General features: G+C 35.1%; 1 protein-coding gene across 18 annotated transcripts in view; it reads left to right on the top strand.

Moving 5' to 3' along the window:
• SGCE (sarcoglycan epsilon) overlaps window positions 1-25,664 on the top strand; it is a 69,702-nt gene that overhangs the window by 1,816 nt on the left and 42,222 nt on the right. For 4 of the 18 annotated variants that reach the window (XM_074379449.1, XM_074379450.1, XM_074379448.1 and 1 more), the window contains exons 2-3: window positions 14,786-14,893; window positions 24,638-24,760. The exons of 4 other annotated variants lie outside the window; for them this stretch is intronic. In XM_074379449.1, coding sequence (XP_074235550.1) covers window positions 14,786-14,893; window positions 24,638-24,760 — 231 coding nt within the window. Of the gene's footprint in view, window positions 1-8,137; window positions 9,675-14,785; window positions 14,894-24,637; window positions 24,761-25,664 lie in introns of those variants that run through there. 10 more of the 18 variants (XM_010345458.2, XM_074379452.1, XM_074379451.1 and 7 more) reach the window with 4 other exon arrangements.

Here is a 25,664-nt window from a genome sequence, read left to right as displayed (position 1 = left end):
TTAACTGAGACATTATTTTTCTAAAAGCTGAGATAGAAAATCAGTATAGATGAAAAGTAGAAATATTTCAAGTTCAAAAATCCATCTTAAGACTTTAAAAGTTTGAATAAGTTTGAATCAATTTGATTTTTTCATTTCAAAATGTTAACCAGGACTTTTTAAAAAACCTTAATTAGTATTTTACCATACTAAATGTAATTTCTAGTCATTGTACAGAATTCAGGAGAGAAAACCCTTAAAAAGCTATAAAGAATAAAAGGTCACCTGTAACCTCCTCACCCTGCAATAACGCCAGTAAACATTAAAGAGTCTGCTTTTTCAGACATTCTCTATGCATATAGAGAATCTTACTTAGTATCACAGTAAATATTTTTTCATAGGATTGCAGATAAATACTTTCTAAAAGTTAAAAACAGGATCAAATTAATTCTCCTCAGTTATTTTCTTTCCAAATAGCCTTTAAATGTTAAATAACATTAAGTTTGCAGAGCTTTCTTTAAAGGAAATAATATTAATTAATTTTTCTAATTAAAATTTTAAGTGAACAACCTTAGTACATAAATATATAAAACCAGAAAACTGAGAAGAATTTTCTCTGATCTCACTATTCTAACATATTGTGTTTTTTTTAATTCCCCTACATATGAAAATATTTTCACTTGGCTTAGGAATAGAATTTTCTAAGGAAAAAACAGCATCAGTAAACAAGTAATTTAGATAAAACCTTTTTGTTATCCAAAAAAATAAAACAACATTAAAAGTAAAACTAAAAGATAACATTAATAGAGCAATACTTTAGGTAACATTTTTGTGTTATCTAGAACAACGAAAACTTTCAAAACCAAACCAAAACAAAATTAATAGATAAGAACTTTAAACATTTTTTGGATATTTAATATCTATGTGAATTTTTTATTTTCTCCGATATTTATTACTGGTGTTGACTTTTTCTGCCGGTTTTGCAAATGGTTGAATATACAGCAAAGAGGAGTTAATGGGTATTATTTATTTTATCAAATAATAACTGGGCTTTGAATTTAGACATTTTATCTATTTTTATGAGTGTTTACTGTCGATCTACAAAGCTGTTGATGTAACACCTATATTTAATTTCTAGTATGGTAAGAAAATTGTATTTGAAAACAGAGTGGGATTTTCACTTGTTAGATAATAACTAGACTTTCTCTTTGGACATTTTACCCATTTAATGAAAATTTGCCATGTATTTTTAAAGCTGTTGAATTTACCTTATGTATTTAGTTTAAGTTCTAGGGTGTTAGAAAAACTATTTCAAAGCAAACTGGAATTTTCACTTGTAAAATAATAATTGTAATTTCTATTTGGACATTTTATTCCTTTTTAGTGACAATTTGCTACAGATCTATGAATCTGCTGACTTACCATATGTATTTGGCTTAATTTCTAATATGGTAGAGAAAATGTATTTCTAAGCAAAGTAAAATTTTCAGTTGTCAAATAATAACTGGACTTTCTATTTTGACACCTTATTCATTTATAATGGCAATTGCTATAGATTTACCAACCTGCCGACTTACCACCTGTATTTGGCTTAGGTTCTATTATAGTAGAGAAAATGTATTTCTAAGCAAAGTAGAATTTCCACTTGTCAAACAGTAAGTGGACTTTGTATTAAACATTTTATCAATTTTTACAACAGTTTGCCATAAATCTAAAAGCTGTTGATTTGCTTCATGTATTTTGCTTAACTTATGGTATGGTAGACAAATTGCATTTCTAAGCAAAGTAGAATTTTTACTTGTCTCACAGACATTGAAAATAAGGGACAGCACTAATAAAAACGGGATAGAGACAACCTCAAAGAAATAAAGATAACATGTATGTAGTTGCTAATACTAGCTTTCCACTGGAGAAAATCATGCTGTACACAAATATTGATGCAGTGGAGAAATCCTGATTTGTTAAAAGTCAAATATTTAGATTGTTTCTGATTCTTATAAGTGCAATATTTACAGATCATATTTTCTCCAAAATACCCAGTCACCTTCTTCCTTTTTCTTTTTTACTAATTACCCATACTCTACCCGAATCCTTTCCTTAAAACTCACCCTTCCACTTATTTCCTAACCCCAGTGTAAAAAAATGACCATAGGGGAATTGATAATACAGGTTTATGTGTTCGTTAGAAATTCTTGGGCTGGAGGGGAGATCACTTTTACACTTTGCTCCATTTTAGTCCAGAGCTTCACAGAAATATCAGTATAATGACTGTTTTCTTTCTATCCCTCTCAACCTCACCAGCAGAGACAGACAGACAGACAGACAGAGGGGCATACATAGACTAATACACACTGCATGCAGGCTTTTTCTAAACTTCAGAATCCAGTTCTCCAGTCTGCTATCTCCCTGATTTCCAGAAATATTAAGCCTAAAGTAGCAGTACAAGGAAAAAAATAATAAAGAAGAAAAAGCCAGTGTTTCTAGGTATCAACAAGTCTTTTCAAGTGAATATGTTTCTTATTCAAGTTTTCAGGTTGGTAGGATCAGATAGAGTCTCTATGCTCTTAAATCCATTCACATGGATTGCTTGAAAGCCAAATCCTCTTCATAATTCCGAGTGTTTTAAATTTGGTAAACAATGTAACCCCGTATTAAAGACACTATTAAGTAAAAAGCAAACCTCCGGTTTCCACAGATTGACAGTGGAACAACCATTTCCATTGATGCTGTATCCCTTCTAGTCTTTATTCTGTGTACATACACATTTTTATATAATTTTAATATGTGTAGATTTCTTCCACTTTGTTTTGAAAGGTAAGTTAATCCTGCTTTCAGCGATGCATTTGTCAAGGATGCAGGATGCTTTTATGTATGAAGTGGTGTGCAGATTAATTAGCGGTATTGCTGTGTGCGCGGGAGGCAGACTGAACCAGCAACGGGAAGGTGTATAGGTTCTTGGGTTTGGGTCAGGAATTGTCCCTGCATAAGGATCACAAGCCTTTCCCCCGAGTTTTTTCTTCCTCAGCATTTGTGTGAATGACTTTGATGAAGGTCTAGGAGGCTTGCTTTAAAAATCCATGGACGAATTGAAAAGGGATAGCTGTTAGATAACAATTCAGAGTTAACACAGTTCTTAAATAGGTTGCAATGCTATGCTAAAAACAAAAAAAATATAATAGTAAATGCATCATAATTCATTGGTATGGAAGTATGGAGGTGACTTTGTATAGTGGCAGTTCTTTAGGAAAACGAAGGTTAATAGGAACCAGTGACATGACATGGTTGCAAAAGAAAAAAAATTAGTTAGGTTCTGGTAGTAGGGTAGTGTCCATATGTCACAAAAATTTATAGTACCGTGCTCTAATCAACCACATCTGTAGTATTGTGTCAATTTCTGGCTGTCATATTTAAAGAGAGATGTTGACAAATTAGACAACTTCCAGAGCCGTCCATGGGGATGTTGAGGGGTCTGGCAATTCTGTCATAGGAGGTATCCTAACAGGGTCTGGAAATGTTTAACTTGAGAAGACCGAACAGCCGACATGAACTCTCTGCTGTTTGCTTCGGAAAATAGAGAACTAGCACCGGTGGGTGAAAGGTACAGATAGATTTCAACTTAAGGCCTTCCTAACAGTGAAGCTCAACAAGACAATCAACTTTATTTGTTCTGTTCTTTAAATATCAGAAATATTCACATTTCCTGCAATGAATATTTAATTTGAAGGTCATGATAACATTTTAGTATAGACCTGAAAGATACTTGTGATGAGAACATTTTATTTTTTCTGATAAACTGTCTAAAAAGAATAGCCCTGTGTGTTGCAAGTTCATTTCTTACAGCTTGAAAAACGGGGTAATTTAACACACACCCTCCTCTCTCTCTCATTCTATTTCAAATATGAAAACCTGAGAAGAAAATTAGATTCCTTTTCCCCCTGCAAAGTGTCTTAACTTGCTTAATTTGCTTCCCAGAATTACTCTTTCCTGGAATTTCTTGCTCTGTCCGAGCAGGCTTCTGGGGCTGAGTGACCGTGGATGCCGAGGATACCCAGGGCTAGAGGAGGCAGTTTGAGTGCTAGAGCTCAGCCGCCTCTTCTCCAGGGAGAAATAGGGTTCCTTCGGCAACCTCCCCTCCCTTGTGATATATCTCTCTATAAAACTTAACAGTTACAATTTTCGGCTTTTACATAGCAAAATAAAATATTTTAATTAAATGTTTTCAACTTCTGTCTGTTTCAGATTAGCCTGGCTTCTGCCTGGCTTAAGGGTACATTCTTAGTTTTTCAGACATGTCTTGAGGCAGATTTTTCTTTCCTATGTGATCATCTGCCTATTGATTGTTTATTTTGGCTACTATATCAAACTTTGAAAATGTGATTTCTCAAAATGAATTTGTGGAGTATATAGGGCTTCTTTACCGGAACCCTTTTGAATAGTTTTGGATTCTACAGAAGCTATTTTTGTGCCCTGGACTTCTTAGTTCTTGCACACTAAGAAGTCTAATGAAAGAGGTGAAGAAATGATAGAAAAATTCTTCTGTCATCTTTTCTAACGTTTCGCTGCAGCTTTCACTTCTGCTTCACACTTAGAACTTTCTCTTCCACTCCAGTTGTTGGGTCAGAAATGTAGGCACTTTCACTCTGACTGTATGAAGTATGTTTCTAATGTTGAACAACTTTCTCCTCTCCTTATTCTCTCTTTTATAAAAGGGCCCCGTGCACTTTTGTGGGATTGTAATAATGCAAATGGCAATTTGTGATGGCTTGCATCCCAGTTGTTGAAGATGCCACGGGCATTCTTGGGCTGAGTTCTTATTTCCAAGACAGAAAAGCTCTAAGTTGAGTTTCTGGCTTGTCAATCCTCAGCTGATCTACTGGCGACCACTTGTAATTCCTTGAATGCAGCTTGCTTGCTCCAGCTCCGGCTCCCCTGCTTTGGAAGTAATAATTCTCAATGTTTACATTTTGAAACTTAAAGGAGTTACCTTGAGAAATAAATAGGTAGCCTCAAAACATGAGATGCTGGCATGATTATTGTTATATTCTTGGAAACAATATGTTAATGAAAGCCACAGTGCCGTTTTCTTCTTTGGTAGCTCTCCGGTAGAATTTTTTTTTTTTTCTGTATCTTCATTTAAGAATTTTTATGCAATGTTTATACCATAGCAGTTTAAGTGCATTTTATTATTTAAAAACCACTCCTGTTTAGCACATTTCACTTTCTATCTAATTGCCTTAGACTAATCAGTTTTTTGGAATAGATCTTTGGCATCCTGTACCACGGGAATCGCCACAGCATCTGTTATGACATGTATGCAGACTTTCTTTTCTGATAAATGAACCCGCTCATTTCAAAAATGTTTAGGAGTTAGGCAGCTCTGGTATAAATTCTTTCCCATTCTTTCCCACTCATTCATCTGGTCACCACTTTGATTATTATGGAGATTTGGGGTTCGCTGCAAATTTGAAAGAAGGAATCGGAGTAATTTTCTTACAGCAGCTAAAGTGGAATCTTTGTCATCTATTTTCTTCAGTAGTATGCAAAGAAGTATAGCTCCTCTTTTACCTTGGAAAGCAAAAGAAGAGAAAAAATATCCCTGAGGTTTTGTTTTTCCTCCTTGGCAAATTCATTTTTCTTGCTGTGCAGTAAAATGACATTGGCTTTTCTTTTCTATGAAATAATCGATGTAGCACTTTTAATATCTTTTATTTTCTGTAGTTACAGGGTTGATTTCCCTCAAAATCAGTACTGCAGAAGTAGGAACAGAACAGATTACTTATGTGCTTATCAGAATTTGAAATATACATTATTTTTTGTCTAACCATTTTACTGCTAGAAATCTAGCTTACAGATATACTGGTGAAAGTACTCAAAGATACAGATAAGGATTTTTATTACAGTATTGATAATCATAATGAAAAACTAGAAAAAAAATTTTTTTGAGACACAGTTTCGTTCTTGTTGCTCAGGCTAGAGTACAATGGCGTGGTCTCCACTCACTGCAACCTCTGCCTCCTGGGTTCAAGTGATTCTCCTGCCTCAGCCTTCCAAGTAGTTGGGATTACAGGTGCCAGCCACCATGCCTGGCTAATTTTTTTGTATTTTTAGTAGAAACAGGGTTTCACCATGTTGACCAGGCTGGTCTTGAACTCCTGACCTCAGGTGATCCACCCGCCTCGGCCTCCGAAAGTGTTGGGATTACAGGTATGAGCCAATGCACTCGTAATTACCCAGCCAGTAATTCTTTTATTCGTTCATTTTTTTTTAGTATAGACTAGTTTTGAGACCCCATGCTAGATGCTGGGGATACACAGCTCGGCTATTGAGAAACCTTTTACACTAGTGAGGTTGACAAAGAACAGGGTTTTTTTTTTGTTTTGTTTTTTGTTTTTCAAGATTATTTGATTCATCAAACAATTACACATATAAATTTGCTCTTAAAACTATGGTAAGTGCTACAAACATGACTAGAACTTTTAAGTAGAGGATTTGGCCAGAGAGGGGGTTTAAGGAAGGCTTTTCCAAGGAAGTACTCAGATCTTAAGGATGAGTAATTGGTAGTAATGAGGGTACGTATATTTGAGGTAAAAGGAAGACCTCTGTAGAGGCCCTGGGGCAGGTTGAATATGGTAAACAGAAAGTGCTAAAAGAAGTCTAGTGAAGTTGGAGTGGAAAGAGAAGGGTGAACACAATGTTAAATGAGGCTGGAGAGGAAGTCAAGGAACAAATTTTGCAGGACCTGGTAGACTAACTTAAAGGGTTTAATTTTATTCTAAGAGCAGTGGGAACATCTTTGCAGGTGTTTAACCCGGACATGATCAGATCTGCATTTCAAAAAGAGCACTTTAGCTGTTTGTGAGGAAAGGGTTGGAGGGGTCAGAATAGCTTGCAGCAGACTACTTAGGCTCCTTCAGCAATTGAGGATAAAGATGATGACTTTGTGGGCTAGGGTGGTGACTAGGAGATGAAGATAGCAGGGATATTTTGGGGGATAAAAATCAACGGGAACGAGTGTTGCATTGAATTTGGTGTTGAGTTTGTTGGGAGGAGATTTCAAGGATGATTTCCAGATTTCTGTCATCTACGTGAGGACAGATAGTGGTGCCACACATGGGATGAAGAAGGCTGGAATAGGATCAGTTTTTAAGGGAAAGATCATAGACAAGCTTTGTTTGAGGTGATGATAAATAAATTACGATTGAGACACATAGCAGAAAACAATGTAGCCTTAAAATGTGCTGTCATGTAAACATGTTCAAGATATATTCTAAGTGAAAAAATGTGATGGTATGTGTTTTTATGTGCACACACATGAAATACAGAAAAGATGCCAAGACGATTAAGAATAGATACCCTAGGCAGTGACAGTGGTGGATGGCAACAGGGATATGAGAGAGAATATTTTTTATTTTGTACCCTTCTGGTTATACTATTGGAATGTAATATAATACAGTGAGAATGTATGGCTTTTATAATTAAGAAAATTAATAACAATTTACAGCAAACATCCAATATAAGAATATTCATTCTTTAGAGGTTACTTAGTTGGAAAGATCATGTGAGCCTTGTTATTTTTTTATTGTGATGGAAATTTTTCCTGTAGCTTTACCTCCCCAACCCAATAGCTCATATACTTGGCTTTTTAATCCTTTTCCACTAGATTGCACTATTACATTAGATTTTACATTGCCTGTATACTGTTTTGTATTCTGCTTTTCACTAATTTTATCACAACAGTCCAACATTGTATAAATAAGGACATTAAATTATAATGTGCATATTAACTGTTGTTTATATGCATCATTTGTGTTAAAGTTCCCACTGGTGCTCCTATTTCATCTGACTTACATAGTACCGCTCCCATGAGTGGAAACCCAAACTTACCTTCTCAGGCTATTTGAGCAAAGGAGCAAAAAATACCAACAGAAATGAATAACCTTACCTTTTCCATTAACTATTCTGTCAAACCAATACTTCTTGTATTGAACATGGAACTTTCCACTCAATTTTGATGTGTTTAATGCAGTTAAATCTTGCTCATACATAAAATTTTGCTTTTGTTGCATTGTTTCCTCTAAATAAAAATCTAAAAGTTTATAAAAGTCAGAATATAAATATCGATATAATTAATTTCTTAATACATCTGGCTTCTCTCAAGGGTTAAACTGGAGCTTTCAACTTGCCTGAGTGTGGAGAATGAGGACTGTCTGAGATGCCATCTTCTTAGCCCTTGGGCAGTCACGTGGTGGAGTTTGGTATGGCTGTTGCCTCTTCTTCTGAGTAGCCTCTACAGTTGACTCTCTGTGTATTTCTATAGAATATCATTTTTCATATGTGTCATGATTATGGAAAAAAGTGAGAGTGCAGTATTATATAATGCCACCTGTAGTGATGGCAGTTTTTTTCATTTGAAAATATATTTTTAAAAATGACTGTATTTAAAGAAATCCAAAATTTTCTTCAAATTAGAAGAGTAAATATAATGATAGTTTTCATTTTTTGAGGACATCATTATATGGTAGACATTCTTCTGAAGTTCTTAAATGTATTATGTCATTTAATACTCAACAATCTCTCTCTGGTATGAGTACTATTCTACTCCAGATGAGGAAACTGAGGCACAGAAACATTGAGTAACTTGCCAAATGGACAAAAATTAGGATTTGAACCCAGACCCTCTGTAGAGACTGATGTTAAACACTGCCTTTCTGCACTACAGTTTTATTTCACTCTGTAGTATCTAATTTTTTAGCTTCTTCTGGCATCCTTCATTAAAGTCTTGCTCTAACATTTCTTTTAGGATTATCTTTTCCTGACTCCTTTCAGAGGTTGGACTAGACAATCCTCCTTAACAAAACCATTTATTTTTTCCCCATAGGTTTCAAAATTTAAAGCTTTTTCTTTCAACAAATTGTTTTCATTTTGGTTTTGATGCCCATAATGCATGAAATTAATTTCCACTGCACAGCAATAGCAGAGTAATGGTAATGGGGACTTTGGTTTTCTATATGGAAAAAAAAGTATAAATTAAAATGTATATATCATTTTGTGTAAGTACATTCTATGATTGTACAACAACAAAATCACATAACAATATATTTCTCAAAAAGTATCCCCATTGTTAAAGCAATACATGACTGTATTTGGGGGTAGTATTGATGTGTACGTGACATAGACTTGGCAGTCAGCCACGAAATGGGTTCAAAATTCAACTCTGCCACTTAGTAAACATATGACTTGGGATAAGTTAACATAATTTTCTTAAACTTGGTAGTCTTGTAAAATAAAGCAAATGCTACCTACTTCACATAGTCATTGTAAGGATTACATTAGTTAATATGTGTAAAACCCCTAGTGTAGTATCCAGCACTTAGTATTTTCGACATGGTAGCTAAAGAAGAGAAGTAATGGTCAACTTACGTTTTTTAGAGAGAAAACTATAAAAACAACGTTTTGATATAGGAAACAATTTAAAAAGTGATGAGAATTACATAAAAGAAGGGAAGAGAAAAATGTAGAGAGTCAGGGAGCAACATAGCAACTTGGATGGGGATGGTAGAGAAGGGAAGGGATGTGGGACAGGTGAACTGTATAACCAACTTCTGTAAACAAAGTCTTCCATTCCCCTTAGAGTAGAATATGAAAGAGACAGATGAAGTAGTGGACAGAGAAAGACTTGACAGTTTGGTTTTAAGGTGAGTATGATAATCAGATTAAATTTCATTTGGCATATCCTGCTGTTTACTTGGACAGTGATGTCTGAATAAGTTATTATTTATTATTTCCATTCCTTGATATTCTGATTAGCTCATCAGCAATCAGTCACTATTCACAGCTCTTCAATTACTTTTATTAAATAGCAATCCTTTCCTCCCCCAGTCAGCAAATTATTCAGGTTTGGGAAAGAGTAGTATCTCTTCAGAGAGTGCTTGCCCCGGGCCAGATGAAATGTAGTCATGCTGCTACAAGACTCAAAATGAATCATGGACTCTTGAGTCAAACTTTAACTGTTGTATGGTTTCTGGGGAAGGTGAAGGCATGCCAGCCACCTTTGGATTAATTTAGGCTTTGATGATTTTGAAGAGCGAACATTGAAAAGATTATTAAATTGTGTACAGTGATATCCTGGCTAATTGTGTGAATGCCTTTTTAGTTTAGGATGTGTAAATGCAAGATGCCTGTGAGTCTTTGCTTTTGTGTTTATGAACTAGAATAAAATTCGCACCCAGATATAATTGTAGCATAGATTACCATGAACCTGGTGAGCACAGTGGTGTTCTCTTCCTTTTAAGATTTCTGAGAGTAGTCCATTATCTTTGGAGGAAGTTCAAGAACGAGTCTCTTCAGATTGACATATCTTTACACATTAGATTTAATATTGAAAAGTTTTAGGTAGGATAACTATTTTAAATATTGAGTCATCTTTTTCCATCCTAGAGAAATTCATTCTCAAGTGAAAAAATGCATTGGTTATTTTCTAATGAAAATTAAACTTTAAAATACTAGCCTTTTTCAGTGAGTACTCTGCACTTATCAATGTATGGAATACAATACTCCGTACAAGTAGTCAAGTGGATCCAGGATATTGTACATACAATTTAAAACAAATAGTTATTTCCGTTATTGAGGGTTCTTCCTCAATGTGTGAGACTTGAATGTTTAAGCAGCCACATCATTTGTGGCATCGTGTCTTGCCTTTAGTGATATTGCCTGGGGAGTAGAGCCATAAAACATTGTCCTTTTATTGAGATTTATTGAACTTCAGTCTTCTGTGGTCAAAGTAGGACTTCATATAGATCAATACAAACTTTAAAAAAATGAATGTGCTCAAAAGCAGTGCTGGCCTTGAAATAGAGCAATAGCTGTGTGTTTTGTTTAAACTGTTCTACCCTGCCTCTCTTTTTAAACAATTGAGACACCCAATTCAATTTGCTTTTTGAATCCTGTAAAAGGCAACTAGACTCCCCTTATACTTTAGAACTGGAAAGTATGAGCAATGATGCATTGATTCACTAGCCAAGGACATGTAGTGGTGTTAAATATTTTGCTGGGTTAGTCAGATTCTAAAAGCAAGAGTTTAAGAAAAAATTCCATAGACTTAAAGTTATCCTAGTAAATCCTTTAAATCACCCACAAGGTAGTATGTGTAGTTTTGTGTGTATCACTCTGAGCAATAATTCTTATGCACAACATAGTCTGAGAACTACTGAGCTAGTATAAAGGAAGGAACAAAAGAGAAGCTGTCTGGGCACTCAACCCATTCTTTCTTTATGGTAACTACCCAGTCCATGGAGAAATGGAGAGTTCTATAGAGTGTCTGCTTGCCTGCAGGATTTATTCCATTCTGCTGTAAGATTAAGCCTCTATAATCTTCAGACACATTAAAAGATTGATTTGGTTTTGTAAGGATTGAATTAGACAGTATATGTGAAAGCACCTTGCTTAGGAGCTGGTAATGGGAAGCAGTTAAATCTAAATGTTGCTTGTCATATCCACACATACATTGTTCTTTGGAAAGTTGTAGAAAAGAATCTGGCCACCTGTTTTTTGACCTTCTAGTTGGGATTTTTCCACTATCCAGCAGGGTCTTACATGTTTTTGCAAATTGGCTCTATCTGCAAATCAGCTGGAGGTTGGAATGGGTAGGGTTTTCAGTTCTAAGGTCAGCTCTACATTTGTTGTATATGTAACTCAGATAATAGTATATATTTCTTTGGGTTCTGTGATGGCTCATCTGTCTTCTAGAGTTCACAATTGTGTATGTGAATTACCTGATAGAATTGTGTAACCCACCTACCTAGACTCTCCATGGTGGAGTCATGAACATGTGTTTAAAAATTTTTTTACTATCTATATTTTGGGGGTACATGTGAATGTGAATTTTGAGGGAGCTGCCTATGTGATTCTTACGTAAGCAGGGTGTTGCTTTTGGAACATAGCCATCAGAAAAACCCCGGAGGTGGAGTATTTTGCCACAAGAGACAATATTAGCATTTCTGATCCTGTGTTAGCTTAGATTATTAGGAAATGCCTACTGTATTATTCATTTAGATTTAAAAATATATAACCAGTTAATTACATAAATTATCAGACAAATCATAAGATTGGTAGATAAAATTTAGTAGATAAAATTAATATTCTCAATTTGACATATTTTTTTAATTGAATACAAATTAAGTAGCTTATTTTGGGGGGTGCTGTGGATTTTTATTTTTACTGCAGCATATCACTGACGTGATCACCTGAAGTTTTGTTTGTTTGTTTTTAATAACTTGGTTTAACAACTTTTAAAATTTTTTATTATGGACATCTAATGGTTGTACATATATAGAGGGTGCCTGTGACATTTTGATATAAGCATACTACATATAATGCTTAAATTAGTAACCTCAGTTTTAGCTAACTGCAGTGGTCCCAGCAGTGCTTGTAGTCCTAGCTACTTGGAAAGCTGAGATAGGAGGATTGCTTGAGCCCAGGAGTTCTGGTCCAGCCTGGAAAACATAGTGGACCCCATCCTTAAAAACAACACTACCACTACTACTGCTAATAATAATCTGGGTTTTGAATTTTTTTTTTTTTCATTTTGAAGGGAACTTTGGATTTTTCATAATTTAAGTCCAAATTTTTACTGAAAATTTAGTTTGAAAAGGAAATAAGCATTTTATCTCTGATTTATTAAGTTGGGAGCCCTTTTAATGTTAAGTTTGCTGTACCCCACTAACTGTTACTGTTTTTACTTTCCTTTTCTCATGTACAAAGTGTTTTCTTTACTTTCATATGCATGGTCCTACCCATTCTGCCTTTTCTTGGATTGTATCTCATCAGTTATGTTCCTGTTCTTTATCCTTAATCTCTTTCTTTCCCCTTACATCTTTTCCTCAATTTAGATACAAAATATGTCATCCCTACTAAACAACCAACCTTTTGTCTACCTTGCTACTTCTTCAGTCTATTATTTGTTCTTTTTGCTTCCCTATTCTAACCAGCGTTCTTGAAAGATTAACTGTGATTTCTGCATCCACATCTTGGCCTTTTGCAGTTTGGCTTCTACTCTCACCACTCCACTGGAACTCCACTTTCAAGGAGTCACCAGTAACTTCTCACTTTTCAAATCTAGCAGTCTTTTCTAAGCTCTCATCCTTTTTGGCCTTTTTGCAGTAAGTGAGGATCACACTCTTCTTCTTGACATATCTCTTCTGTTAGCTTATGTGACTCTTCAGACTTCATTTTCCAACCTCTATGACTGCCTCTTTTCTTTCTTTGCTGAATCATCCTCTGCTTTTGATATGTTAATGTATTTATTAACATGTTATTTTGCTTTTGCTGTCCTTCTTACCTTTTGAGCATTCTTTCTTCATTTCAGGTCCAGAAGCTAGGAAAGGTCAGGCATGGTGGCTCACACCTGTAATCCCAGCACTTTGGGAGGCTGAGGTGGGTGGATCACCTGAGGCCAGGAGTTCGAGACCAGCCTGGCCAACATGGTAAAACCCTGTCTCTACCAAAATACAAAAATTAGCCAGGTGTGGTGGTGCATGCCTGTAGTCCCAGCTACTCCATTGGCTGAGGCAGGAGAATTTCGGAGTGGAGAAGGAGGAGGTTGCAGTGAGCTGAGATCATACCACTCCCCTCCAGCCTGGGCAGTAGAGGTAGACTTCATCTCAAAAAACAAAACAAAACACAAAAGCTAGGGACAGATCCTCTGGGGAATTCTTGGGCTGAGCTGAATCCACAAGGAACTTACCCTAAGATAGCCCAAGGGAGAATAGGATGGAGAGCCAATATTGTAGTCAGAAAAGATGGCGCCTGAATCTATCATGTCTGAAATGTAAGGGTGAAAAATCAGAGAGTAGGCAGCAGATTGGCAGTTTGGATGATGAAAAACAGGATCAATGAATGGGTCAAGAACAGGAATATGTATTTACTCCAGATCACATTCGATGTAAGAGCTTGATGTATGTGTTACTAGGGACATGGTATCTTAAAGGAATCACACTAGGGCTTTGGCTTTAATAATCATTTCTCTGGAGAAGGACTTTAAATCTGTAAGTGAAGTCCCATTACATTCTCTTCTTCCTCTTAGTTTCACCTGGCTGTCCAACTGGTACCCTAAGTTTAACATATCCCAAATCAAATTAATCATCTTTCTCTTGAAATTGACTTTTCTGAGGTCCTAATGTATCACTGTTCTATGTCATTCTAGATTTTAAAAAAAATCAAAGGCATCTTTGATTCTCCTTTTATCCCTACACCCAGCAATTTGAAAAAGTGTTGTCAGTATTGTCTTTATGTTGTCTTGTAATTGGCATCACCTTTTGTTTCCTTGTGCTTCACCCTGACTACTACCCGACACTCTTGCAGTAGCCCCTATTTAGTGTTCCTATCCTAGTCATTGCTGCCAGTGTGAGCAAAATGCAACTGTGAATTTAAAAGGTACTTTAAACTTAACACAACATTCCTAGCCAGAGATAATAGGTTCCCATCAATGTTCTTATAGCACTTATGCTTTCTACCATTTGTGTATGTAATTACTGTGATTTATTTTATATATATATATATATATATATATTTGTACATGAATTGCCAATCCCCATAGATTGGAAGCTCCTTCGGGGGCAGGAACTGTGCTTTGGTTGTCTTAATATCCCCGTGTATTTCTTGTATTGACATACAACAAATATTTGCTGACTAGAATTAAACAGTTAGCTAGGCTACAAGGAATCTGATCCCAGTTAATAGTAGATGATCTGTGATGGTCATTTTAATATGACATTAATTTCATTTTTTACATTTGTTTTATTCTGAAAAGCTTTTTTATTAAGCTGTGCTGATGGCATAAATGGAACAGTTAACTGGAAGACCAGACAGGCCACCAATTTTATTATCAGCAGAAAAATGGTTGCTGGGATGAAAGATGGTGAGTTTAGGTTGTAAATCTAAATCCCTTTGGGGGAGCCAATTAAATGTCTGCTTCCATTTGTGGCTTTTTTTTTTTTTTTTTTTTTTAGTAAGTCAGTCTGAAAAAATAAAATTTTGTTTTCCTAATCTTCTAAAACTTCTGATCCTCTGTGTTCTTAATCCATTATTTTTCAAGTTCTTTTCCTTGGCTATAGCTTTGCCCTTTTTAAAGAAAAACTAAAAACCATTCCTATGTTTTTAACCAACCCTTTATCCAGTCACTAGCTTGCCACTTAAAAAAATTGTCCTACTGTGGTTACTGTAACAAGTTATTTATAATATTGAAAATATTAAGAAGTACATTCAACATGTATCATTTAAAATAGCATGTATGTAACCTTGGAAAAATATTCATAAAATATTTTCGCTAATTTTGGATGATTCTTGCTGCAAAACTAAATTGATATGTTTTGCTATTAAATACTTAGTTGGTACTTGTTTTCTATTGGAAAGACGACTTGATCTGTAAATGATTGATTGATTCTTCTAAATTTTTCTTCTGTATCTATAAATATGTCCATCAGCAATATTCCAGTACCTTTGAAATAATACATTTTATTAGGAAGAAAAGGCATTACTTAATTCAAAATATTAGTCGTTTTCAAAATATCAATTAATATTATGAACTTGCACTAATATTTCTTGTTTTTTTGGCTTGATGATCCTTCACATAAAATATTAGCTACATGTGTTTGTGAACATTTTCAGAATAATAGAGTAGTTTCTCTAACTTGGGAGCAACAAAAATGGCTATAAAAATAATAGTAATGTGCTGGGCATGGTGGCTCATGCTTATAATCTTAGCACTTTGGGAGGTCGAGGTGGGGGTGGATCACGAGGTCAGGAGTTTCAGACCAGCCTGGCCAACATGGTTAAACCCCATCTCTAATAAAATACAAAAATTAGCTGGGCGTGGTGGCGGGCACCTGTAATTCCAGCTACTCAGGAGGCTGAGGCATGAGAATTGCTTGAACCCTGGAGGTAGAGGTTGCAGTGAGCTGAGATTGTACCATTGCACTCCAGTCTGAGTGACAGAGCTAGACTCTGTCTCAAAAAAAAGTAGTAATAATAGTAATATTAAAATGTTTTCAAAAGAACAGTAATTTTATGTGATAAGATGATAATGCCAGATGAAACCTGCTGGGTACTTGTAGGAGTGATTCCTGGCTTACTTCATTTTCTTCATACATCTCTGAAGTTGGGCATCAATAACTTTTTTACAGCTGGAACCAAATTATTCTTCAGCTGGACTCTTCTACCCCGAGATCTCTTTCACAGTGGGACCAAGTTTCCCAACATCTTTTCTTCCCAACTGACTTTGAAACAGACCTATAAACACCTGTGTATTTTTAAGGAATTTTCATTACTAAGACCTGTAAGAAAATATAGAGTTTCATAAAAATAACTTCCCATGAAAAGATCACAAAAATTTGTTTTAAGATGCACTTGTTCCAGGACACAGGCCCATGGTCTCATAGTTCTTTCCCCCACATTCTCTTTAGATACTGCCATCAGATTCTCCCTGATTATCCTTATCTGGCTGATTTCGCAAGCTGAGGGCCATCGGCTTCTTTGACACAGTTACTTTTCCTTTTTTCTAATCTCTTTTCTAGTTATGGGTCCCCGGTGTCCTTCACTGTTGCAATCTGCACTGTGCTTCTGCTCTGTCATCTCCAAAGGATTTGGGACATGCCCTGGCTCCTTATGCTTCGCTTAGGATCCCTGAAGACTCTTCCTCTAGACTTTACATCTTTTTTCACTAGATTGCAATCATCCCTTTTCTTCAGACTTTTCTCTTTAACTTTGATTCCTGGAATTTCTGTCCTCTCTGAGGTCCTCCTCTTGCTGTTTGATTTGCCAAAGAAAAAAAGCCACTCTCTCACCAGCTGCTAGACTCAGCAGAGTCATCTATTATGGTGCTGTTCTTAGGGAAACGCATTTCAAGACCTTGACATATAGTATCATCTAGAATATCTAAGAGATGCCAGTCTCTTCCTGTTTCAAAATTCATAGTGTCATTGAACCTCACACTGATTTTTTCCTTGGGACCTGAGAGATAACTATAGTTTTCAGAATAGAAATGATCACCCCATCTTGAATCTACTGAGGTAACGAGTTTAGGCTATCATGTTCTCTTATTTCCTCAGTTTAGCTTGATCTCATCCTTTATATTATTTTCCTTTCTTCTCATCCTATTTATATCCTATCATTATAGCTCTGAATTATCAAGATACCTTATACAGAAAATACATTTTTTCAACTGTATGAGGAGAATTGTTTCATCACTTTTAAAATTATAATTACAAATACTAGTAGCTTGTATGGCAAGGCCGTTTTAAATACTGTCTCAGATATAGAACGTTCTCTGAGATGTTCTTGACCATGAATCCCAGTTGTCTCTTTTTGAAAATTTCAAGAAAGCACAAAAGATGATAGGAGCATTTATATATAAAATAAATCTCACAAATGTATGTTTTGTATAGCTTTCTTTTTTTTGAGATGGAGTTTTGCTCTTGTTGCCCAGGCTGGAGTGCAATGGCGACATGTTAGCTCTCTGCAACCTCCGCCTCCCAGGTTCAAGCAATTCTCCTGCCTCAGCCTCCCAAGTAGCTGGGATTACAGGTGCCCACCACCACGCCTAGCTAATTTTTTTGTATTTTTAGTAGAGATGGATTTTCAACATGTTGGCCAGTCTGGTTTTGAACTCCTGACCTCAGGTGATCTGCCTGCCTTGGCCTCCCAATGTGCTGGGATTGCAGGCATAAGCCACCATGTCCAGCAAATATTTCAATTCTTAGCTAAAGCGGTAGGATGATACTTCTTCTGTAAATTCCTTCTGAGGAATTCGAATACCTTAGAACAACATTTCTGACATCATACTACCTCAGCACCCAGTAAGTTGTTAGAAAAGTCATAAAGAATACTCCAAATATGAACTATGGAATCCCTTTTTTTTTCCTGGAATAGGAGTAGAAGACTCACTTGAGCAAGCTGAGGGCTGTCAACTTCTTTGACACACCCACTCTTCTTTTTTTTCTAATCTTTTTTCTAGTTATGGGTCCTATAGGCTTGAAGCAGTCACTTAGTCCCTCTGGGTTCAATTTAGTCATCAGTAAAATGGACTGAACTCTCCTGAAGAGCAAATTCAGGCAAACTCTGTTAGTAACTGTCAGGAATCCTGGGTTGAGTAGGAAGCAGAGGCCATATGGAGGTAGGAAGTAATATGATCTGTCTCTTAATAAATAAATATATTTGGCATGTTCAGACAGGATGACATACAAAACTCTTTTCAATGTAGCATTGTATGGCACTAAGCTTATTGGTCACCAATTAACAGTGGTTTGCAACCTCTTTCCAATTGACGTTTTAAAAAAACACACATGAAATCATATAAAAATCAAGATGTTTTGTTCCAGTTTGGAAAAATTAAAAGTAAATGGTTTTAGTTGGAAAAAAAATCTCCTGAAGAAACTCTTGCTTTTTGTAGAAGATTCAAGTAATGGTTTCCTCTCCTACTTCATGTAAAGAAAAGTGGCCATATCTCTAAGAGAAATGAGGTTCACAAAGACCCTGTAATGCCTTCCCAGTGATGAATTCCACAGCCAAGGCATGGACTACCTGTGACTGAAACAAAAACAATAGCTGTCGGCTGCCGAATGAATGGCCTGCAGTACTTTGATGTTGAGTGAATTCAAAGGTGGAGGGCAGACTACTGAGAAAAGCCTTTGATTCAAAGCCAAGATTCATAAAGTTGTATTGGTAAAATACAAGGTAAATCTTAGTGAGAAAAACAAAAACAAAAACAGGTTGTGTAACTGGCTGGATATTCATATCTCTTAAAATATTTCTCTGCAGTAATTATGTGGCTTAATAATTAAATTTCAATTTGACTGTATTAACAACATGTTAAAAAATAAATTAGAAAGGAATCCATAAATGTATCAGGCTATGCAAACCTTAAAATGAGTTCTTTTGATGCAGAGACAGCAAGTGAGATTTACCTATTGTAATCAATTCATGTGTATAGAGTCTCAAAGAGTTTTTAGATGTTAAAACTGTAAAATAAAAGAAGTATTATTTTTGTCAGTACTTAACATTTTTAATTATCAGGGATGATCATACCTAGTTGCTTAGGTAACAATTTATTTTAAAAGATACAGCAGATAGGTGGCTATTCAGTAGTCTCTTTATAGCCTAAACATATCTTAAAACCTTCTTAATCATTGTTATTCAAAATATTTTTTTAGATAATACATACTGTTAAGGCAATATTTAAACTAAGTTCAAATTAGTTAAACAACTAATTTCTCAGCTGTTAAATATATACTATCATATTTAAGTAATTTGAACTCAGTTAAAATACTTTTTCAACGCTTCCCAATGAATAGCTTCTGTCCTCAAACTCTTTATGTGAGAAGCAAATTGACAAAAATTGAAGTTCTTTTAGAAATAGACTTTAATTGCTTATTAAGAAATTACTTATTAATTACATTGTGTTACAGTATTCTTAGGCTGATTTAGCGATAGCTAAGGGCAATATATCATTTAATCCATAGATCTCTTTGTTTAAATTATGCAGTGTATTTCCCACATGTTGAATACATAAGTAATTATTTTATACAATGCATTCAATCCATTTTTTATTGGACAGTTCATGGTTATGTAATATATTGAATTAAGACTTTCAATTGTACACCTACTTACTTGTGAATGTATTTTATGCCAGAGTTTCTGCAGCCATCACCTTAAGTAATGGCTCTCTCCCAATTATAGTAAGATCATCTATTTAGAAGTGTACTGCATCAACCAAGAACCAGGAAATATGCCACAAAAGGGTCTTTCGGCAGCCAAAATAGATGCTACAAATGCAGGCTTCTGTTTTTACATCTAGCAGAGCCCTATGTGTGTTAAACAGCACGTATTTGCTTTTACTTTAATGTGCAACCCTGCCTAATTTGGTAGTCTGGTTTCTAAACCTGCAGCTGATTAATAATAGCAAATTAGAGAGGATAGAGAAGCTGCTATGGGAAACATACTGATAGCAATGAGAAATGACAGCTGACAACTCGTCTACAAAAGAGAAAACAGAAAATCTATAAAACACACAACCTTAAAAAACATTAGCAGACCAGAACCCACAGTGTGATCAGTAAATGGCAAGGCAACCAGACAGTCCTTAAGGGTATCACCATATAATAGAGCAGAGTGCAATAATTGATGTACAAAATGATGATCTTATACCATCATGAAAAAGGGTCGACCGCAGAGTACTTCAGAAAAATTAGCTCTGTGGAACAGTTCATTTCATGGGGTTCTGGTAAACTGAGATTTTACGATATCCGTATAAACATTCAAAATTAGAAAATGATTATATAAATGGATCTTTTAAAATGATTAATTTATTGATAAGGCATCTATAAGGGAGACCTAAACATCCTGGGTACCTAATAAAAGTCACCTGGACATATATATCGATGATACTTTTTGACTTTCTTCTCAAAGATTTCAGAAGAGAGATGGCTTTAAGATTTAAAACTAGCTCGAACTTGCAGGGTCTCTTACTTAGTGGTTATTTTATCTTTATAGCCATGTAATTGTTCCTGGTGATGCAGAAAAAGGGCTGGCAAGTGTTCTCTGGACATTTTTGTACCGAAGGGGCTGTGTGTGTGCCTGTGCTTATTAATATGCCATTAAGAATAATCACTGTGAGAATTGTGAAGTTATATGCTGTGGATTTATTAGCAACATACCACCATAATACTTTGAAAATTTAATGTTTACTAAATACATTGAAACTAGCTTTGAAAGTAATTGTAAGTAAGCACACACAAGCACACCCTTATATTTTCATCATGGATAGAGAAAGTTTCCATTGGACTATTAGTAAAGGAAGACAAGACATTGTTTAGCTAGCATGAGGTCCCTTTTTTTTTTTTTCTTTTGCTGCTGCTATCATGGTCCGTTATTTGATTCTGGGCTCTGCATGCTGTCACATAATATAGAGTTGTTGAAATGGCTGCAGATTCTATACCCTGTGAATGAAACATACAGGTAACAGTTTTGTGAGCAAGGTTTTGGTAACACCGTGATGAGAGACATTGGCGCTAGGTTTAGGGAGAGTGAGATAATGATCCCATCTACTCGCTTACATACTCTTTTGGCTGTCTCTACTCAGATATATAATTATTACTTAAAAAATTTTATTCCTTATGACTACCTGTCTTCAGAAGTTTTTAATCTTTATTAATCTAGCTATCCTTGCTATTTGGAAATATTTTTGACCTCTTGTGGGTTGGACTTTTGGTTTGTTTTTCCCATTAATGATGATAGAATTGCATGGATTTAGCAACCCATAGGTTTCAAGTTTCATTTGTATCTAGTGGCATATGTTTGCAGAGGTAATGGATTTGCAGCCGTAGCGGATTGCAAAATCATGCGATACACAGAGAGGCCAGACCCTGTGACCTTGGCTTGATTAGCATGGCACTGTACACATGTATATTTCAGAGATTATTACATCTTAGTGTTGTGGATTCTTAGTGTGTTTAAATTTGATTTTCAAAACTTGCTCTTAAGGAAAACAACGTGCTTTAAGTGTATCGTTTGTGAGTACTGCCTAGGCATATGTGAGTGCAACATGTGTTAACTGTTAGTAATAGCCTCTGTGGTTGTTGGAGCAGACCCCATCAGCATTATTTATATAGCTCATGTTTAGAACAAGAACCTATAGCTTCGAATTCTGTGTCATGTGTTGTTTTTGAAATGAAACATAGATGTAAATACTGCCCAAATCGCCTCTGTTGAAGAGTTATTTGTTTTGCAAGTAACAAATGGGAAAGAGAAAGGCAAAGGGCACTGCTCTAAAATGTTGTGTGGGTGACTGGAATTTAAACTGATGCTACAGAAAGGAAGTATTATTTTTACAAACAAAACATAGTGGCTTAGTCATTTTCCATTTCTAGATGATGAATGTGTCATATATCTGTATCATGTTTTTCTCAAAGTGAATGGCATACTATTCTTAAAGTGAAGCAGCCTTTACTGTGGAGTTGCCAAGGTAACTGACCAGCAAGTATGCAGTTCAGCAGATTGCTGAAAGGCAATTGAGTACACATGAATAAAGAAATGTGCTTGTCATCTTCAAACCCAGGACGGCCATGGTAGATTGTGTCTTGGCTCTGTAGATCACAGAAATATTTTTTGTAAAAGCAGAAACTGAGATGTTCTATGCAAGTTATTGAAGTGAGATGATATGGAGTGGCAGGTACCCTTTCTTTAATGGTTCCACTTCAGGACATGTGGAGGGCAATGTAGAAAATGGAATCATTTCAATATTATTTAATATGAACAACCTTTCATTTTGCTTTGTAAGCTAGCTTTTACCACCTTATAGCAGCAAACACTAAAGGAGACTATTTGTTTAGAATGTCAGTGAAGGATGATAATCTACAGGATGCTACCATTTCAGTATTATATAGATTTAGTTCACTAGTAGGAAAAAATTTGTGTTTGCCTCTGCTATACTTTGTATTACAATGCACTCATCCATTTCATAGGCATTGATACAATTATTCAAATATACCAGACTCTCTTCTAGCTGCCGAGAAAATGGCAAGGTAAATAAAATTTAGTGCTATACTTTGAGGTATTTTTAATCTCTAGAAAGAATAATTTAGATAATTAGATAAACTCCAAAGAGATTCCTTTAGATTATTTGAAATGTTCTCTGCTTTGGATGTAGAGTTATGATCCAGAATTTAAACACTTTGATATAGAGTGAAATGACTTCTTAGCAGGAGTTCAAAACTCTCCCTCTTTGACTCTTACTTTCTTTCCAGTTTTGCCTCCCCCTACCTTAAATTTACCCCAGGATCCAGCATTACTGGCTTAATTCCCTTTCCTGAAAGGCCCCCACAGTATCCAGTATTGTATCTTACATGTATGTTTACCGCTGAAATGCCCAAATTCCACATCTCTGAGTTTCAGAATCCTACTACTGTAGTACTTTAAGAGCCATATTGGATTCCACTTCTTCTTTAAATCTCTTCCAGATCTGTCCAACCTTAATTGCTCCTCCCATATTTTCAGGTGTTGCCAAAACAGTTTTACCTCTGGGATGATACCAAATTAGGTGGATGTTGGTCTCCCAAACCAGATAGTGAACTCCTAGAAAGCAGTGGCAGGGTCTCTTTCATCTTCATATTTCTCATGGCACCTCGCTTTCAGGGTACATTGTGGTATCAAACTGGTAAAAAAACAAAGGGTAAAATTCTCTTTACTATTTTTCTGTGATTCATCCATTCTTGTTTTGGGGACTGGGATTATTTCTGTTGGTAAGTACGTTGTTCTTGAGTAGAAGTTGGGTACTATAAATGCCACAAGAAAAATCACTTATGAATACTAGTACGAAACAACTCAGGAAAGAATAGGTCTCTCTACATCCTAGTTTAAACATAACTTGTAGCTTCCTTCCCTCTGTTACTCGGCCTTTGAAGTTGTGTTTTTAGGAGTAAAGCTGTAGAAATGTGAAGGTACAAGCCAAATATTTTAGCTCAGTTACCCCTTTTTTGGCAGCCATCTACAGAACTGCAGGGATAAGTTTTCACAGATAAAGAAACATTTTGTGGGAGTTTTTATTTTTGTGCTGAAAAATGTAGTGTCAGTGATCTTGCTATCCAAGGCTTTTAGTTAAGTTTTGAGCTTGGAGTGAGCAGCTTTGGGGTTCTTAAGGTTAGTTATAATATTTACAAATCCACCAATGACTTGAAAGAACTGGCCTGATAGGATTTATCTATCTAAAAATTACAGCCACTAGCCAATCAGGAAAATAAAAGCCCCAAAGAGATCGTAGAAGTGATGAGAGTAATGGCAATAGTATGTTAGTGCAGAAGATGCTAGCAGAGCAAAAACAATAGGTGGAAACTAATCAAAACAATTGGCCATTTTAATGTACTCACATGATAAGTCTTAAGTAACTGGTAAATCATGAAATTTGCTTATTTCACTTAAATAAATTATTTGGCCTGAATTTTATTATGTAATTGTTATTGCTTATTTAGGATGCAGCATAATAGAATAGATTCTATTGTTTGAATTATTAAATGTCAAGATCAGGCAAAATTGAATAAATCATTTCTAAGAGAGATATGAGGAACGAATACCAGAAAAAGCACCCAATGCATTTTTGTAAGTATTCATGAAAGCCACATTACATGTATTGATAGTGTTATATAGTCTGACATGTTTTATCTAGAAAACAATTAGTACAATATGAATTCTTACTACTTAAAAATTACTCTATGTACTTTGCTTTAAAGAAAAGAAAAGAAGAAAAAATCTGTAGCAATTATGTAGCTGGTGAGTTCTCATGATATATTTTGTTGATAATATCCAAGTAAAAAGAAATTACCAAAATGATATTACGGATGTCTTCATTATTTTGTCTATGTATGTGCCTAATTTTGTCTATATACTGTGTTTGAAAAGGCTCTAAACACAAATCCGGAGAATTTTTTCCCATTTTGTCCTGAAATCACTTCCATTTAAAACAATTGTTATTAACAGTTTCCATGCATGTTGCTTCAGTTTTTCCAGAAATGTCTACATAGTGAGGACCCCTCTTTATAAATGGTGTAAGCTGAATTATCAAGGGCATATCTTATTATTTGTCTTTCTGTCACTTATCTTTCCTCTTTGTTTTCAGTGTACACTATTTTCTGCAAGGTACACTCCGATCGGAATGTATATCCATCAGCAGGTGTCCTCTTTGTTCATGTTTTGGAAAGAGAATATTTTAAGGGGGAATTTCCACCTTACCCCAAACCTGGTATGTTCTTTGTGAGGAAAAAAAAAGTAGTTAACTTACTAAATTTTTTGTTTAATTTGCATAATCCAGACAATATATGATAAAATATCATTAACATTATTTCAAATGGTCTGAATATGTGATAAATTGTAGGATAGTTCTCATTTTCAGATTAGAAATTTAATTTCAGACAAAAATTTATTTTTGAATTTTAAATAAAGCATATTTCTGGATTTTTAGTCTTGAATGTTATGTCTCTGAAAAGCAATCTACCTATATTCACATGGAAATAATTATAGCTGTAAACATAATTTTCCATATTAAGACCTAGATTCTCACATAGCACACTGATTTTTTGAAAACTATACATATGCTGTAGAGGAGAATAAAAAATGGCTCTAGGTAAGAATTTTTAAAAAGCTTTTATAATAGGAGGTAATTTTGTATAACTTCATAATATTATGGAGATTAATTTTTCCTTTTAAGCGATACCAGTTATGAAGTCTTATTTAATTCACTATTGGCTTAAATATGTTATTTTAAATGATCATAAATGTCATCAAATTAATGAAGATACACAAAGAATAGCAAGAGAAGACATATCATTATAACTCTTCCTTAAGAAGCAAATAAAAACGAATTTTTTGAAAATTATATTGTGTAAGAATATGTTTTTAGCATTAGAATTGATATAGCTATTCTTTTTGAAGATTACATGATGAATACTGTACCTGAAAACTCTTACAATATAGTTAGCCATATGCCTGATGGTATTCAAGAAGAAGAGGTAGTCTTTTCATCAATTTTTTTTTAAATGTTTTCTTATGAGGCATCCCACGTTTGCAAAACTATATGGCTCAACCTTTTGAGCAGTAGCTCTAACACTTTGGAAGAAAAGCATGTAGTTAAGAGCATAGTTTCTGGA

Source organism: Saimiri boliviensis, chromosome 10 (assembly GCF_048565385.1).
Source record: "Saimiri boliviensis isolate mSaiBol1 chromosome 10, mSaiBol1.pri, whole genome shotgun sequence".
NCBI classification, from domain to species: domain Eukaryota; kingdom Metazoa; phylum Chordata; class Mammalia; order Primates; family Cebidae; genus Saimiri; species Saimiri boliviensis.
Note: the sequence above shows the minus strand (reverse complement) of the source record. Positions and strands in the feature narration are given on the sequence as shown.